The sequence below is a fragment of the Cucurbita pepo genome, chromosome LG03 (genome assembly GCF_002806865.2).
Source record: "Cucurbita pepo subsp. pepo cultivar mu-cu-16 chromosome LG03, ASM280686v2, whole genome shotgun sequence".
Classification (NCBI taxonomy): domain Eukaryota; kingdom Viridiplantae; phylum Streptophyta; class Magnoliopsida; order Cucurbitales; family Cucurbitaceae; genus Cucurbita; species Cucurbita pepo.
In genome coordinates this window covers 2,282,204-2,300,547 of record NC_036640.1, presented here as the reverse complement: position 1 = coordinate 2,300,547, position 18,344 = coordinate 2,282,204, and the positions used below count along the sequence as shown (strand labels likewise).

Sequence of the window (18,344 nt, the reverse complement as noted above, 5' to 3'; positions counted from 1 at the left end):
CCTTCTTGTTTGGCAATGAGCTTGGCAGCGTAAAGAAGTTGGCCGAGAATCTCTGTGTGCCTCTCCTCAGCCTACAAAGCACAAGAAATATACAATGAAAATGCAAACAAAAGGACAAGAATATCTATGAATGAATAATACAGCCCCTGAACCAGTGTCTAATAAATATAATAATCTTTTTAGCGTCAATGGATAAATTTCAACCTCATAACAGCATAAAACTAGAACGGGCCATTAAAATCAGCAGTTTAACACAAACACAAGTTCCAACTAAAAAATTCCTTGACATATAGAGACGCAATTATGTAATGGTTTTTAGTGAAGACGAGAAACATTTCTTAAGTTTTTAAAAGTTTAGCTTCATATATTTTAGATGCCCACTCATTGTAATCCAAAGACCATAATACGCCTTTGAAGTATAAAAAATCTTTGTCATTAGTTTTTTTCTTTTTGGTTTTTTCACCATTTCTTTACAATGGCCTTTGTCGTTCTTAAGGTGACATTTCAGCTCTTATCAAAGTCCAAAAATAATTTTTTTAAAAAAACTACATTTTCTTAGTTTCAAAATTTGACATGAATTTTGAGAATATGATTAGAAAGTAGATAATTAAAAATAAAAAAAAATAAAAAAAAATAAAAAAAAATAAAAAAACACTCATAGGTAATAGTGTGCATAATTTTCAAAAACAAAAAACCAAATGGCTATCAAATGGGGCCTAATTAATTACAAAAATCTCTTTTACTCGTAATAAAATTACTTGTGCAGTATTTATTTAAATTTTATTTCAATCAATTTCTTTTAAACCTTTACCCACCAACAGGCAAAATTTTGTGGAAAATAATTCACAAGTTCCTCGAGTGTATTTTCCGTAAAATAGAAAATGAAAGTGAGTAACCAAATTCAATTGATGTGTGAATAAACTAAATAGTTAAATAAATACACAAAATACTAACATTTCCACAATTACTGTTACAAAATTGATTTGAACAACTCAAACTAACTCAAGTTCGGTTGAATAACTTGAATTGGGACCATCATCTAACTACAGTCATTGAGTAGGGCTGGAAAAGTCCCTAAACTAAACCCAAACCAAATACTAAACACCTCTACTAGAGATTTTCTTACTCTGGTTAGACAACCTAATTGCCACTCAAATTTCTCCACTATAAAGATAAATCTAACTTCTCAATCATTATTCAAGTATATAGTGGATATTTCATATAATGAGATCAAAATGCAACTGCTAGAAGAACCAAGTCGACGGACGCTTAAAAGCAGAGACTAAAATACCCAGTAAAGAAGTACCTTAGATAATCCAGATAACCCATCCTTAACTTTTGGAATGATTAGAATATGTGTAGGAGCTTGTGGAGATATGTCCCTAAAAGCAAGAACCTGCCATCAGAGTGAAATTGAAACAAAAATTAATAGAACTCACAATGACAGAGTTTAACTTCAATTCCAAGTATTCATCTCATGACAACATCCAAGCAAGATTTATAAAACGAAATGAGTGGTCGTAATTGAAAGGACATTGAAGGATACATAATAAATATAACATTAAATCCTTGGGACAAAATTAAGAAACCAAGGAACTGACTTGAAGAAATAATCATAAAAAATTTAATTAAAAAAGAAAACAGGTCTGTCAATCTTTCAACCCAGTCTTCCATGAATATGTGCCCAAGTGGAGAAAACAAAAGGTCTGTCAATCTTAGTTCAAATAGGGATCCATCAAGTTGGACGAAGGGTACCTTTCCATTACTGAAGAATTTTAAAGAGAGACAAGTCTTTTTCAATGCTAGCATCATATTTTCAATGATGGGTACCGGCATCGTATTTCCACCATGCAATAGTAACAATTTCTCTCTAGAAAGTAATATAACACATTCAGCAAATACATTATTCACAAAATTAATCTAGATAGGCCATTGTCCAAACTTAATATTTCCTTCCCTCTAAAATTCTTTTACATAATAATACAAATTATATAGCAATAATGTAAAGGAACCTTATCATCCTCGAAGACAATCGTAGATGGAATTTCCTTATTAATGATTTTGTCAAATCTGCAAAGGTAACAAACCAAAAACATTAGTTGCAACTTGAAATGGGTTTTCGTGAAATGTAATGATTTTATTTATTTATTTTCTCTACTCGAAAAGGAAAGAAGTAAAAATAAAAATTGATAGCTACTTCCCTAATATGCAGCAATGACAACTAATTCGTATAAGAAAAAAATCCAATTTACTACCTTATTCGCTTGGTATGTCAAAACCTACGGCTTTCAATTTCATCAATCTCAAACTTAAATAAATTGTGCAACTAATGCCTCTTCAAAACTAAATAAAAAATATAATCATGAACTAACAAATAAATCCAATGAAATTCAACACTAATAAAATATTCAATATCAAACCACAAAAATAGCAATACTGAATAATAAAAATACCAAACTAAGCAACAACCTTAAGTCATTAAAATAGTGCTAAGTCTAATGAAAAAATGTTAAAATTACGATGGAAAGAATCTTGTAATGACCAGAAGAATCAATTCCAACAACAATAGCATTATCCGGTCAACAAAAGTACTCAAATTGAGACACAAATCTCCAAGACACAAACACACACACACACACACACATTCAAATACTTAATATATTTATTTAATTTTAGGGTCTTAAGTTTATGAAATTAAAATTTTAAGGTCAAAATTGACAAATTGTACAAGGTATAATTTGAATTTTCCCTGTCAATAATAAACAAAAGATAAACAAGATAAACAAATCAAGTACTCCACCTCATGCATATTTGAAAACTTTTGCATGGCCAGATTGACAATTAATTTGTCAGATTGCTTTTTGTATAGTCACTCAAATAATACATTAGCACTCTATTTTGTTGTAGGAAACTTCCATATGACTCATACATCAAGCTTTCCTTGACGAAGTGTTTGTTCATGGTCCACTTCAAGGTTTTTTATCCTTATGAACTATAAACATTTAAATATTTGTATGCTCATCATAGTAGATCCTTACAGGAAACCAACTACGAAGATTGTACCTCTTCACAAATTTCATCTACTCTCACAAATTCCAAAGGAAAATCCCAAAATTCTACTTCAATATTACTCATAGTCGTAGCAACTGTATTTTGTTCATTACTTCCTCAAGTAACTAGTTTCTCTACAACAAAAGCACAGTAGACTAGACACAATGTCTTCTATGATGTCTTTGTGTAAGATTCTTGCGAAAAGGCTCTCTGTTTGTCGTTTAATGCGGAAAATAAGGATGCAACTTCAAAAAATAGTGATGAGGCTATCCCAATTTCTTCCATTAAGTATGCAAAACAAGCTTGTCCTTCACTCCCTCTTCCTTCCTTGACATTTGTGGTCTTCGGATTCAAGAAATTCCACCATTTTCAGATAATTTTGCTTAAGAATAGTAAGTTCGGCAGCTCAGTCAATCCGTTGTTTCCAAGAGGCACGAGAATGCATAATATAGTGAAAGCGATCTCCGGCTCTTCATTGGTTGCTCCAAGTTATTGTGTGGAGAATTTTTCATTAAATATTTTACCACTTCGTCCATTTCTCACCTTCCAAGCAATCAAAAGCAACTAATGCCAAAAAAAAAATATATTTGTTTCTTTTTTATATAATAAGCTACCGCAGTTTCGATTACCCTCTCATAGATGTCTCCTTACAGCGATTATTTTCCCCAACATTGAACCCAACTCCGGACAGTTTGTACAGTTCAAAATCTTTAAACATCTTTAAATCTCGCCGTACTCACAGAACCATTAGCCTTCAGCTTTGAGCATACGCTACATGCACTAAACAACCAAAATAATACATAATTATAAGAAGAATCAACAATTCCATTCCCCGATTACTCAATCGCCATGAAACAATCAAGAACCGATTACCAGCAAATCAACAATCAAGAACCGATTACCAGCAAATCAACAATCAAGAACCGATTACCAGCAAATGAAACACACACAAAAAAAAGACAAATTACAGAGTATATAAAAACTAAAAACACAGAATGTTGGTTGGCAACGGCGCTTAAAAAAGCTTACATGGTGGGGGAATCGGAGGGAACAGCTGCAAGAGCCGCATCCTTCTCGGAAGATGCCATGGAAATGGAAAGAGATTGGGAAATGTGGGAGCTTAGAACTGTGAGTCGAGTCCAGTGCTTTATATCTTCATTCACCATCACAGCCCTAATTCTTTTTAATCTTCCCGCGAAATCGGCGCTGTTTACGTGCCACGTTGAAAGCGCCTCTTTCTCTTTTTCTGACCAATCAAAAGCTGCCACGTGGGCTTTTAATTTCAAATTAATTTTCTTTTTCCTTTTTAAAGAATTTAATACTAAACTTATAAACTTTATAATGGTTTCGAAAAAATGGCAACAAAGAAAGGTAAAAAATAAGCACATAAGAATAGAATCCCACCAAAAGGTATAGTTTCTTCATAAACTCATCTCATTCTCCTAAAACAGATAATATCATGAGATGATGAGGGTTCGTGGCGATCGAACAGCTTAGCGAATACACGACTGATAAAACGGCAGAAAACGTGCGTGTTTTGCTGCAAAGTAGAAACTGCTAATGTAGGAGTATTTCAATAAGGTTTACAAATAGGTTCAATGTGCAAATTTATATACAAAAGTTACAGACATCATCGACGACTTCACGAAGTCGACAATAACACAGTACTCGTCGAACCACAAATTGAATCTTAACTTCACAGGTACACTCGATACAGCTGGTCTGCCTTCTTTCTCCTGAGATTTGATTTTTAACTCTTAACGCAAACCCGTCTGGAGGTTACTTTTCATACAATTCTCGGTCCTATCGACCACAAATTTATTCAGGTAAGTTCAGGTAAATTAATAGATGGAGATGGGGCAGAATCATCTGTCGATCCACAATCGACTCGTTGTTTCTTTCGGGGAGATGACGGTCCTGCGGATGCATCGTCATACGACTCAGACTGGCAAGTCTTTTGCTTATTCTCCTCCTCAGCTGAGGGCAACACCTTGGAGTCTTTCAATTCGCCGCCTAATTTATGTTGCTCCTCGATGATCTTCTGCAAGTATTTCGCCTGAGCTTCTATTCTCATTTGTAATTGCCTCTGAACCTGATACGAGATTCAAGCAAACCAAGCTCTTTTTAGGTACTTTCTCAAATGCTCAACTTAAATCCAGCAAAACAAAATCATTTGAAATGTAGGATTTTCTAGCACCTAAATCATCAATCATTCTAGGGGAACCATTTGGTTTATGGGTGTGGGCTGTTCTTTTCTGGGTTGCTTCTAAGCAACACTCTTCTGAACTAATTTCGTCGTCGAACTCATCGATGCCTAAATACATTTCACCTCCACCATCTTATGAATTTTCAGCAATCTCAAATTTTAGATCCATTAAAGAACAGACGCTCTAATGACCGTGGAGAGGCTGCTTCCTTCCGATGAAGCAAAACGAACAGCAAGATCATAAGGTGGCAGTTCCTCTCGCAAATATACACTCATTATCTACGTGTTGTTTCCTTGCATTCCCCATTCCCCAAGCCTTTGTCTAGACAATAATCTCATGAACTCCAACCTTCAAAATCTCCGGCTAGAACTCATTTTCTATAAGTTCTCTTATGAGAAAGGGTATTTTCCTCTCCAGAAGATATTTTAACACCTTTAATATGAAAGGGGAAGAGTAATAAATGATGAGGGAGTCCAGACCTCGAGCTGTTCTTGAAGACGTTTCTGAACCTCCATTTGCATCCTCAACGCCTCGTTAATTTGCAGGCCCCTGAAGGGTGGAAAGTTTAATAGAACGATGCCAGTCATACAACATACTGGAGTAAAAATAAGTCACAAGAGGAATTCTAAATACAAATGGATACTCACGAAGAGGAATCTGTTCCAGAGAGACTCTCTAAGCTTCGCTTCTCATCTTTAGAACCTACATGCCAGTAAGGGATGATACAAGTGAAAATCAATACACTCCATAGACAGACAAGAAGTCGTTGCTGAATAAAAGAATGAAAACAATAGTAAACAGACTGTTTTACCATCTGCTGGAGATTCTGGCAAATACTTTGCAAGTCGATACTTCTGAAAGAATAAAAATGCGATCATTTTTTTTTTTTTTTTTTTGGTCATAAACTGACCTTTCAATGAGAAAGAATGAAAGGAATACAAGGGCAACAAAGGACCCGACAAAAATAACGGCAAGGAGCCCAAAAGTAACTACAAAAGGATCTCTCAAATCAAACCAAGATCACAATTACAAAAGAGTTCATTAACCGAAGTCCATAACGCGGCAATCACCCTTCAAAATAGTTGCATCATAGCTGATAAATTCACTAAATGGACGTACCTGTAAATGGCTTTTGACATGGTATATGGTAAGACCAGGTACCCCCATCACTCTTAAAACGCCTTTAGGAGTTGCCCCTACAAGACAATGGGAAGGAAATATTTTGGTAAACTATTTATCACCGTTGAGTAGAAACACCAACCCTACAAAGAAAATGCATTCAAGCACAAAATTTGAAATGTGCAAATTTCCATCTTACTAAAAATAGATAAAATTGAAAACATCTTACTAATCGTACTTTCAAGTGGTCTAGCAACAGAATTTTTAGAGAGGTTGAGAGATCGGGTGGGAAGGTTTGGGACTCGGTTAGTTTCAATGCCTACTTGAGGTCTTTTATTTGTAATTACGAGTTTGAACTTATTCTTTTGAATTATAGGCATTTTCTACAGTTAAGTTCAAACTCCTTTTGTTCGATGTGTCCTTGTGTACTTATTTTTTCAATAAAAGCACAGTTTCGTAAATAATAGTAGTAGTAATACATACATACATATATATAAAATAGTTTGTACAGAAAAGGACTGCACATGATGAGGCATGCATCATTTTTTTTTTTTTACGACAAACAGATATTTTATTGATACGACGAGACATACAAAAAGGGGGAATACCCAAGCAACTGAGGACTACAAAACGCCCGCCAGTTCATCAGGAGATCCTTCTATAATTTGTAAAAGGACGGTAGAAACATTTACACCAACCAAGAGCACTAACAACATTCTAAAAAGATTTCAAAGGGGCGAAACTTGTTGAAGATTCTATTCTTCCTTCACCAAAGAGCCCGCAGAAAAGCTCTGATCCAGGATTACTTTCTCCTTTTTGAAAGGATGGCCAGCCAGGGAAGCATGGAGGAGAATATTGACTTTTTCATGGATGGCAGTCTGCCAGCCAAAGGAAGCATGGACCTTAAGCCAGAATTTGTTCCATTACAGAATTGAAGAGGTCCTCCTGGGATTCAGAGTTTTTCAAACACATAACGAAGCAACATGGAGAGATGGCCAAATTGGGAAGCCTCTTCTGCATAATATTTTGGATAATGTCTCTCCCCCCAAAAAATAGTTGGGGGCATATTACGTAGATACATGCAACATTTTTTTGGGGGGCACAAAACAGAAAAAGGAAAAACACCCTTTAATTCATATAGTTTTGAGATTGTTGTGGTCACGACCTTGCTCGAAGAGGATCTGTTCAACAGGTTGTACAATTGTGTCCTCAAGTTCTAAAGATTGCTTTCTGTCTGCCCACTATAGTTCCCAAACGGACATTTTAAACCCTACAATAAACAGTTGCTTTGTCTTGGAGCACTTTGACTATTAGTTGACTATATATAAAGTGGACTGGGTGTATAATCTGACATGGAAATATTAATATTATTTATATACGCACAGCTTATATCCCACCCTCCTTGCTCTCCTCTCTCTTTATATATCACCCTTTTCTCACCCTACGCAACTTCTCTTTCTCTCTATTTAATACCACCGGCTTCTCTCTCTTTTTGAGAGTTCTTCTCTATCTCTCCTCTCTATTCAATATCACCCGTTTCTCTCTTGGAAACTTCTCTCCCTCCCTCATTTCTCCCCCACATGATTTCTCTCTTATTTACCCATTTTGGTAGCTTGGAGCAAGATGAACCTACCCGTTCTCTCATGAAGTTTGGCATTGGCAACCTTCTCAACAAGATTTCCCTCCTGCAAAGTAGGCGGCTTTGGAGACTTGCTATGAAAAGATGCCATTTTGGAGAAGTGCGGTGGCTGCTAAATGTGGAATCCTCGAGGTGAGGGTAATTAATGATCCTCTAAAATACCACCAGGGGATTGTGAAGGGACATTCTCAAACTAAATTATTTCATGGCTTCAAGAGTCACATCATTTAGGAATAGTTGCAATACCAAATTTTAGGAAGACCAGTTGAAGGGTAATGGTTCTCTCTCAAATATTTTCACTTGACTTTATGTCCAAAATCGAGAAAACAACCATGTCTAAAACTCCTCAAATACTAATAATACTTAATAATAACTGACCTATGAGAATGCTTTTCAACCCCCTGGGGATCTTAGTAATATGAGAATGAAGAATTCAATCCTTTGTTTNTATTAAATCTTAGTTTGAGTTTATGGTCGAGATATCCCGCCCATCGGACTTAAAGGTGCTAAAACATGGGGAACGAACGAACGGGATTAGATACCCTAGTAGTCCATTTCCCGCTCATCAGGCTTTTATGGGAAAAATTCCACTTACTATTTCTCTTAATATCCTCTCTTTGTCACATAGTGAGAGTGTACAGAAGATCTCATAGGCTCGTTCCAATAGATTGCTATACCTTACCTTTTGATCTGACTCAACTCTAATAGTCACTAGACTTACTACAGTAGTCCGTTCGACTGTTCAATAAACTTCAAGTTTGGACATAACTTAACTATAATAGTCACTCAGCTCACTGTAGTTGTCCGTTCAGATGCTCGATAAACCTCAAGTTTAGACTCAACTCGACTCTATAGTCACTAGACTCATTATAGTAATTCGTTCAGTTGCTTCTCGACAAACCTCAAGTTTGTTGCTATGTATTTAGGTTAACTTTTTTTTTGTAAAATTTTATTAACAAAAATTTAAAACTCAAGTTTTTTTAAAAAAAAAAAAAATTAATTTAAGAGTGTGAATTATATTTTTTTAAAATTTAAAAATATTTCTTTATTGAAGCTTTTATACGAGATAAATTTAATTATTTTGATTTATTGATTAAGTTGGCATTTTTCGTGATAGTTAAGTTATTGGTTATATAAAGTTGGTCGAGAAATTGGTCTAAAAAAAGTTAAATAAAAATAAATGTTATAGTTTCAAAATTATTATTTTTGGTTTAGTTTTTAAAGTCTTTGATTTAACTTAGAAATTGAAAATTTAAGATAAATTTCAAATTTCTGTCTTGATCTTCAAAATTATAAATTGTTTATTGATTATTTAAAAATCATCAGTTTCTATCGTTAAATTGAAAATATCGTCGAAATAATAAATTATGTTATTTAAATAATTAATTAACCTTTCAACGTGGCNAAGAATGTTTCGTTCCCTTCTCCGACCAATGTGGGATCTCACAATCCACCCCCTTCGGGGCCCAATGTTATCGATGACACACTGCCTAGTGTCCACCTCCTTAGAGGCTCAGCATCCTCGTTGGCGCACCACCTGGTGTCCACCCCCTTCGTGGCTCAGTGTCCTCGCTGGCACACCGCTCAGTGTCTGGCTCTGATACCATTTGTAACGGCTCAAGCCTACCGCTAGCAGATATTGTCCTCCTTAGGCTTTCCCTTTCGAGTTTCCCCTCAAGGTTTTTAAAACGCGTATGCTAGGGAGAAGTTTCCACACCCTTATAAAGAATGTTTCATTCCTCACTTGGAGACAAAAATCTTGTTGCTGTTGTTTAGTAGCAGGATGTTACTCTAATTTATAGAGACTAAAATCTTTATGGGTTGGGATAATAACCGAATAATACTCGAATTACTCACTTTGATTATGTTCGTTCCTTTCATCTCGAAGTAGGTTCAGATTGTCCCGTGCATTATAGGGACTAAATTTGTAATTTAACCCCAAAACTCCAAAACTTATTATCTACAAAGGAAAGCAAGGAAGAAATTGGTTTTGCTTACCTTCTCTGGAAGTTCAAATTTCCAATACAAAATCCAAAAAGAAAAGCAAAAAGAAGAGGGAAGAGAATGAGAATGAATCCCACAAGGGGAAGTTGACTGTGGTGAAAGCCAAAGTAATCTCTTAAGAAAGCTGATACTGTTGTCTTTTCTTGAAACCCCATCAGTGTCTTGTCTATATCTCCATATTGTGATGTTAGTAAGCTATTCAAAGTCCATGATGTTGGGCTCATGTAATACAACCATGTCCACCACTTTGGGATTTGCTGCATAAAAACAGAGAAACTTTTATTTACTGAAAAACCGAGCTCAAAAAACCGAGCTTTCATGGAGATGATAGAAAAGGAAGCTAGATCCTAACTAATGCTCGTTATATAACAGCTCAAGCCCACCACTAGCAAATATTGTCCTCTTTGGGCTTTCCCTTTCAGGCTTCCATTCAAAGTTTTTAAAACGCGTCTCCTAGGGAGAGGTTTCCACATCCTTATAAAGAATGTTTCGTTCCTCTCTCCAATCGATGTGGGATCTCACAATCCACCCCATTCGGGGCCCAACGTCCTCGCTGGTACTCCTCCTCTCCAATCGATGTGAGATCTCACATGTTATCTCTATGAATAACCTTACTAACCATTTCATTTCGGTCGTTACTTCTTCAACCTTTTCCTTTTTATTCATCATGTCCAACCCGCTAAGATGCTTGTTGGACCATATCGAACACTTATTAGCGTAGTGGATATGTTTTACACTAGTTGTGAGACACGTATCAAACACTTGTTAAGTATGCTAAACAGACACATGATAATATAGTCTTTGTTGTGTCCGAGGCAAAATAAAGAGCATCAAGGAGGAGCCATGGCTTACCGGATGGGGAATAAGAAAGCCAGAAAAGAGATTGAACATAGTGTAGAAGGCAGACGACAAGATGTTAGCAATTTGGAAGTTTGGTGTGATGGAGACAAGCAGCATCCCAAGATAGTTGAAGTAGAGAAGTGCACATAATATTGAGTAGAAACACCAAAACACTTTGGATGCTGAGCCATAGAATCCAATCATGGGGTAAGTGACAATAACATAGGTAGCTGCTTGTACTAACAAGTAAGGAACCTCCACAAGCACCTGCAAAGTTAGACAAAGTTTTGAAATTTGATAACTTTTTATAGAACTTCACAATATATAGAGCTTAAAATCTCAGTGAACTGGCTTATGTGTTCACATATTAGCTACAAACATAGACAAAACGTTAAGAAAAATAGAATTTTAGTGGTTTTGAGTTGTGGGGGAAGCCACTTTCTTTGCTACTTCGTGGAATATTTATGTGAGATCCCACATCGGTTGGGGTGGAGAATGAATCATTCTTTATAAGGGTGTGGAACCCTCGCAGACGCGTTTTAAAAACTTTGAGGGGAAATTCGAAAGAGAAAGTCCAAAGAGGACAATATCTGTTAGCGGTGGCTTGAGCTGTTACAAATGGTATAAGAGCTACACATCGGGCGATGTGCCAACGAGGAGGCTGAGACTCAAAGGGGGTGGACATGAGGCGGTGTGCCAGCAAGGACGCTGGGCCTCGAAGGAGGGTGGATTGGAGGGTCCCACATCGATTGGAGAAGGTAACGAGTGCCAGCGAGGACGGTGGCTCCGAAGGGGGTGGATTGTGAGATTCCACATCGGTTGGAAAGGAGAGCGAAACATTCTTTATAAGAGTGTGGAGACCTCTCCCTAGCAGACACGTTTTAAAAACCTTGAGGGGAAGCTCAAAAGGGAAAGCCCAAAGAAGACAATGTTTATTAACAACTTCGATAATGGTTTTGGTCTCGTTTGACGATCGAAGGGAATAAACTTATAATTTAAGCTAAAAGCAAGATCATTAGGATCAAAAGGGTTGAACAAGTTAAGATGAAAATGTACCTGCGCAAGTGAATAAGCCCATGAAGAATACATCCCAGCAAACCTTTCTCTGTACATCACAGTTCTCTCCATTGATACATAAGGAAGGACTGATGAGCAATTGTCAATGCCAAGGAAGATTACAGCAGTGTACATCGAACCGAAAATATTGAACAAGTTCTGCTGGTTTTCTCTTCAAACAAAGACATAAACACAGCACAAAGTTGGCTCATTCTTATCAGTCTCCTAACACTTTGACAACTGAAATGGATTGGAAAATGGCACCAAAAGCTTTCACATTCAATGCATAAAAATACTCACAGCTCTTTTCCTTGCTTCCAGAATAGTGCCCCAAACATCAAAGACGATGCAAGTGTATGCATCAAACGGATCAAGTTATAAGAAGGACTCCTCCAGTATGACAAGTTTTGTTTCCAAAGACAAGCCTTCAACTGTCCGACGAAGCCTTGCGAAAAGACCTTCGAAAAGCGCAAATCGCTCGAACCAGGAGGCGGACTGCTCAACTGATCCACAAGCTCTTTGTTAGTCCTGCAAAACATATCATGGAAAAGTATGTTTGTGAGATCCCACATTGGTTGGGGAGGAGAACGAAACATCCTTTATAAGGATGTGAAAACCTTTTCCCGGCAGACACTTTTTAAAGAGGACAATATTTGCTAGTGGTGGGCTTGGGCCCCTATAATGTTTTATGTCTTTCACTATTCTTTTCAGTAGATAATAAAATAGTTACGTCATCGATATTGTGACGTGCGAACAATAGATTCCAACTAAACTTCAAAAGTTTTGACAAAGTTTTCCCTGAAACTTGCACTCCCAAAACATTTACTTCAAACTCGCTCACTATTTGGAGTCGAAATTGAAACAAAAAACAAAGTTATAGAGCGTTACTCACTCATAGAGAGTCGAGTTCTTGTATACTTGAGCAAAATCTAGGCCAAGTTCAGATTCTGCTGAGGGAGAGGTAACCTCTAGCATCCATGTTGCAGGATTGTAGTTTTCTCTGATCTTTGAAACCCCAGGAACATGCTGTGCGTGTAATAGAAACAATGAGAAGGGAACATATGGTCACAAGCAGCATTGCTAGTAGCACAGCAAGCTTACCTCAAAGTATTCTATAAGCCTTCTTGAACGTTGTCCGAGTGGTCCGCAGTAGATCATGCGACCACCAGTTTTCAAAAGAATCATCTGCACAGAAAGGTGTGAAGCTGTTAAGAATTGTTGGGAGAGAGTCCCACATTGGCTAATTTAGAGAATGATTATGAGTTTGTAAGTAAAGGATACATCTCCATTGGTATGAGGCCTTTCAGAGAAGCCCAAAGCAAAGCTATGAGAGCTTATGCTCAAAGTTGACAATATCAGACCATTGTGGAGAGTTGTGATTCCTAGCAGAAGCTGCCTTAGAAAATGGATAGTTCTATAAAGAAAAAGCATTTGAAAGATTTTTACCTCATCAAACGATTCAAAGATGTCGATACTCGGCTGGTGGATGGTACAAACTATTGTTCTTCCTGTATCAACCACATTCTTAACCGCTCGCATGACAATGGCAGCTGCTCTTGCATCCAAACCAGTGGTAGGCTCATCCATGAAGATGATAGAGGGATTGGAAACAAGCTCCACAGCTATGGTTAACCGTTTACGCTGCTCGGTCGATAAACCACTAACACCAGGTCTGCCGACCAACATGTCTTTTATGCCATCAAGTTCAATGGTCTCAAGGACTTCATTCACAAATTGCTGTGAAACAAGAAACTAATATCAACATTAGATATCACATGTAAGTTTTAGCTAACGAGGGGGAACTATACGATACCGCTTTTGTTTCCGAGTCGATATCAGATGCTAAACGGAGCGAAGCAGAGAAGATCAGTGATTCTTCCACTGTTATTTGAGGAGAATGTATATCAGTTTGTTCACAGTAACCAGATATCCGAGCAAATGTCTTTTGAACTTTAGGAAAGCCACCAATTTTGATATCTCCTTCGATGTATCCGTATGTTTTTCTTCCTGCAAGAACATCAAGCAGAGTTGTCTTCCCAGCTCCACTTACACCCATCAATGCCGTGAGGACACCAGGCCTTAAAGCCCCTGTTAGATCTGAAAGGAGTTGGAGTTTCTTCTGGGTAAAACCCCGTTCTCTCATTTCCTTGAATCAAAATAAAACAAAAAGTTAGTACTTCAACCATGAAAACGGAGTGAGTGGAGAAGGGGAGAGAGGAGGGAGAGATTTCTATTCTTTAGCTAACGGCCCCGGGGACGGGGACGGGGACGAGGATTATGTAACAATCAAAGCCTACCACTAGCAGATATTGTCCTCTTTAGGTTTTCCGTTTTGGACTTCCTCTTAAGGTTTTTAAAACGTGTCTGCTAGAGAGAAGTTTCCACACCCTTATAAAGAATGTCTCGTTCTCCTCCTCAACCAATGTGGGATCTCACAATCCACCCCCTTTGGGGCTCAGCGTTCTCATTGACACTCGTTCTCTTTTCCAATCGATGTGAGACTCCCCAATCCACCCCTTTGAGGTCCAGCTCCTTGTTGGCACACCGCCTCGTATACACCCCCTTTGGGGCTCAACCTCCTCGCTGACACATCGCCCGGTGTCTGACTTTGATACCATTTGTAACGGCCCAAGCCCACTAGCAGATATCGTCCTCTTTAGGATTTCCCTTTCAGGCTTCCACTCAAGGTTTTTAAAACACGTCTGCTAGGGAGAGGTTTTCACACCCTTATAAAGAATGTTTTGTTATTCTCCCCAACCGATGTGGGATCTCACAATATTATATCTCCATTCTCGTCCCCGACCTCTGCCCAAGTTCCAATCCCGCCTCACGAAACTAAGTTAAAATTTTCCCAAGGATAGAGATTGAAACAGGAGGTGGGGATGGGGACGGGGACGGGGACGAGAAAAGCTTCCCCATCCCCATCCCTACCCCTTGAACATCTCTATCTAAAACCAGCGATAGGCCGAAAACAATCTCACAAACAAGCTAATTTGGTTAAGAGTTTGAAGAGTATTACCAATGGCATGTCCACGTGATACTGCAAATCTCGAAACACTACTGTCAAAGGTGTGAAAGGCAAAGCTATTCTTCCTGTTTTTTGAAGCAACCGGATCATGAAAAACATATCAAAACAGAAGAACATCAATAAACCCAATCACAATGATAAGTGACCTTTTCTGGATTCTATGTTGGTCTTAGGAGAAGATGCTTTTTCCACGGAACTAGCACTGCCATTGCCTTCTTCACTGCTCTTTGTTTGCAAGAGCTTTTCGTGTGAGATAATCGCACGAGACGACCCAGGAGCTAAATGTAGAATAGACTTGTTAATCAAAGACTTATTCACGAAAATTTAGAGACCAAACTTGTAATAGACTTACGCTCGAGGAAAGTTAGAGCCAAGACAAATCCAGTATTGAAAACGAGTGTAAACCCGAACAAGGCTGCAAGTGAAATCCAATACAAGTATTGATGATAATCGAGTCCTCGACTTCGAAGCACTTCATAACCTATTGTAGTGTTTGTAGCTTGTACCTACAAAGGATGAGCACAAAACAACCATACTTAGGGACTCGTATCTCTAACCTCATGGTAAAAAATACACATCTCGATCAGTCAAGCTAGACTCTAAGTTGTCGATCGATTCATATCTTACGTAATCATAGAAATGAGTGTCGAACACAAGTTTTATACCTTTTGCCACCTCGGAGCAAGAAACTCATTGACAGAAAGGCCAATTTCTCCATAACTAATAGGCGAAACCCAAAAAGCCCATCCCAACCAAGCAGGCATGGAAGCTGCAAAACTCGAACACCGAACACCGAACACCGTCATTTTCTTCTCAATTAATATTGATAATTCACTCGCTCAGTCTTTTAAATAAGAGTGATTGAAAAACTTACAATGCGAGATGATGAAGCCACCAAACAACAAGACTAACAATATTGCAAAACTCCCTACTGTCATGGAAGCTACTTGGGTTTGGAAGATTGAGGCTATCAGCCGATACATAGATAATGATGTTAAGTGCACCGCAAACAGAAGAACAGCTTGTTTAAGGAACCTATCAAACAAAACATTCACAGCTTATAAACACTAAAACAAAGCTAAAACTTCAAGTTTTTGGATCAAAACTTACCTACTGAGCTGAGGAGTGAAGCCAATAACATAATAAGTAAGACATGTCCATACTAATGATTCCACAAGTGAAAGAGGGATCTTCAAAATGGCTGTGGGAATTGCATAGGCCCATGCTTGATAGAAGTAGAATTGTTTTTGTTTATAGAAAACTTCCAATCTTTGAATTGTCATAGCCAACTCTGGAACCCCATCAACAAGTAGTAAAATAAGTGCATAAAACAAGGCTCCCATGTAGTAGTTAGCATGCTCGAGATCGACTTTCATTCGTGTTCGAAGAAACACCGTCATTGTGACCAAACCAATGATAAAAAGCTGCTCGAGTCAAATAGATAGACACAAACTTCAAAGCTTAGTGATTACGTTTATCGTTCAACCAATATTAAGTTAGAACATGCTAACCTGAGCCGTTTTGAAGACGTAAATAAATGAATTTCGTCTCATGAGGAGGAGTTCCCTTGATGCACAAGCTTTAAACACTTGCCATTTAGAAACACTGTCAGTATCCAACATGGAGACATCATCATCATCCAAATGGCTTTTCGAGACATCCTCCTCATCAAGCTTCCTCGATGACTCGAACTTTGTACGAAATGCATCGACCGAGATATATGTGTAAGGAATGTCGTTACAGTGCCAAAACTGTGGCTGATCCTTTATGGAAATGACCTCTTGAAGAAAATCTGCTACCCCTTTTCTCTCAGGGCACTTGAAACCACAATCCTCAAAGAATTCAAGAACTCGATCACGAGGACCGTGATATATGATCTTCTTTTGAGCCATCAAGATTATGTCGTCGAAGAGATCGAAGGTTTCGGGAGCTGGCTGAAGAAGGGAGACAAGTATTGTAGCATCTGTAAAACGAGCTAGATTTTGCAGACAAGAAACGATTTGAAATGCTGTGGAACTGTCCAATCCATTTGTTATTTCATCCATGAACAAAGCTCTGTGTGGACCAACCATCATTTCTCCTGCATGTTTTTTTTTTTTTTATTTGAATCCAATCAACTTCTAAAATGTGTTCTAAAACGTGTTCTGTTTTCATTTCAGGTCACCACCATCTATCTCGGTCATAATTTTCGTTCATGTCACAATTCCATTCAACGTTCTATCAAATTGCTACGCTCCGAAAGTAGTTTTGAAATATTATTGCAGGTTTTGAAAGAACTCGAGTATTTCGAAAGCTAATTATCAACATTACCGGTCGTTAATCTCTTCTTTTGGCCACCTGAAATGCCTCTTCTCATAGCATCCCCTATCAGTGTTTCAGCACAAATATCAAGCCCAAGAATCTGCAACATCGATGGGTAAATTTGGGTAACATTGGGTAAAATTAACATTTTTTTTTTTACCATTTACTCAAATTTAATATTTAAAACCAATAAATAAATAAAAAAAACATTAAAAAATGGAAATTGGATAAAAGAGAACAGACCTTGAGTATGTAATCAGTTTGAAGACTTTGTCTTAGTCCTTCAACAGAAGTGGCCTATTTAATTTTAATACATAAAATTAAAAAATTAAAAAATTAAAAAATTAAAAATTAAATAAAATAAAAATTTACCTTCATGTAAATATCAACATCAGGATCTGGAATAATTCCTTGTTCCTTCTCCCTTTTACAAACCTCCTTCATCATATCTTCACAGTAAAAAACCAAACAATCCCACACAAAATGGGTTTTTACTGATACATTTTAAATTTTATAACCAACCATATAACATATTTAATTTAATTGATTTTTTTTTTTTATTGAACACTAAATAAAGATGAATTATTCACGGGAAATCCGAACCCCACGAAATAATTTAATGGGAAATTTCATGAGTGTTGAGAATGAAACGTGGAGCAAAGATGGAGACTAAGAAGTCATTCAGTACAAGACTAAATTTATAACTTAACAAAGTTTCAATTATACATTAAAAAAGATTGTAAACCCACCTGCTCGACTTCCGACACCTTGACACCGAGCTGAAAAATCAAGGGTTTCCCTCACCGTCATCTCGGGAATGTGTAGGTCATATTGGCTTATATATGCACTTATTTTTTGGGGGACAAGTTCCTCAAGTTTGTGTCCGTTGTAACAAATTTCTCCGGTCACCTTTTTCGGTGAAAATAAGATTAGTAAAGAAATATATATCGTTGCAATCACGATGCCATACTCTCAAACTTTCCTTAATTCTTTTAATTCTTTTCAAATTATATGATTAAACTCTTAAATACAAAAAAAAAAAAAAAAAAAAAAAAAAAAAAAAAAAAAAAAAAAAAAAAAAAAAAAAAAAAAAAAAAAA

The 18,344-nt window shown here is 37.2% G+C and overlaps 2 protein-coding genes across 2 annotated transcripts in view; both read right to left on the bottom strand.

Moving 5' to 3' along the window:
- Positions 1 to 4,442: 4,442 nt before the first annotated feature.
- LOC111791882 (myb family transcription factor PHL7-like) lies at positions 4,443 to 6,789 on the bottom strand. Its single transcript, XM_023673384.1, has 5 exons — positions 6,378 to 6,789; positions 6,070 to 6,112; positions 5,906 to 5,960; positions 5,738 to 5,807; positions 4,443 to 5,143 (listed from the first exon to the last, which is right to left on the bottom strand). Exons 1-5 carry the CDS (start codon positions 6,423 to 6,425, stop codon positions 4,874 to 4,876), a joined length of 486 nt encoding a protein of 161 aa, XP_023529152.1. The 5' UTR covers positions 6,426 to 6,789; the 3' UTR covers positions 4,443 to 4,873.
- Positions 6,790 to 9,718: 2,929 nt separating this feature from the next.
- The window catches only part of LOC111791775 (pleiotropic drug resistance protein 3-like), a gene marked incomplete at its 5' end in the record, with an annotated part of 9,695 nt that continues 1,069 nt past the window's right edge, over positions 9,719 to 18,344 (bottom strand). Inside the window, 19 exon segments of the mRNA XM_023673246.1 lie at positions 9,719 to 10,277; positions 10,873 to 11,127; positions 11,917 to 12,088; positions 12,217 to 12,444; positions 12,809 to 12,942; positions 13,018 to 13,101; positions 13,363 to 13,653; positions 13,730 to 14,062; positions 14,936 to 15,009; positions 15,091 to 15,222; positions 15,297 to 15,450; positions 15,610 to 15,713; positions 15,819 to 15,979; positions 16,055 to 16,368; positions 16,456 to 17,024; positions 17,255 to 17,345; positions 17,489 to 17,542; positions 17,618 to 17,694; positions 17,995 to 18,154. Coding sequence (XP_023529014.1) covers positions 10,011 to 10,277; positions 10,873 to 11,127; positions 11,917 to 12,088; positions 12,217 to 12,444; positions 12,809 to 12,942; positions 13,018 to 13,101; positions 13,363 to 13,653; positions 13,730 to 14,062; positions 14,936 to 15,009; positions 15,091 to 15,222; positions 15,297 to 15,450; positions 15,610 to 15,713; positions 15,819 to 15,979; positions 16,055 to 16,368; positions 16,456 to 17,024; positions 17,255 to 17,345; positions 17,489 to 17,542; positions 17,618 to 17,694; positions 17,995 to 18,154 — 3,654 coding nt within the window.

What these genes read in the sequence shown, in the direction of transcription:
- LOC111791882 (XM_023673384.1), bottom strand. Translation starts at nt 6,425, where the DNA reads ATGGGGGTACCTGGTCTTACCATATACCATGTCAAAAGCCATTTACAG. An exon ending in GCCAGAATCTCCAGCAGATG is followed by an intron (nt 5,961 to 6,069) that starts GTAAAACAGTCT and finishes ACTGGCATGTAG; the next exon opens with GTTCTAAAGATGAGAAGCGA. An exon ending in GTCTTCAAGAACAGCTCGAG is followed by an intron (nt 5,144 to 5,737) that starts GTCTGGACTCCC and finishes ATCTCGTATCAG; the next exon opens with GTTCAGAGGCAATTACAAAT.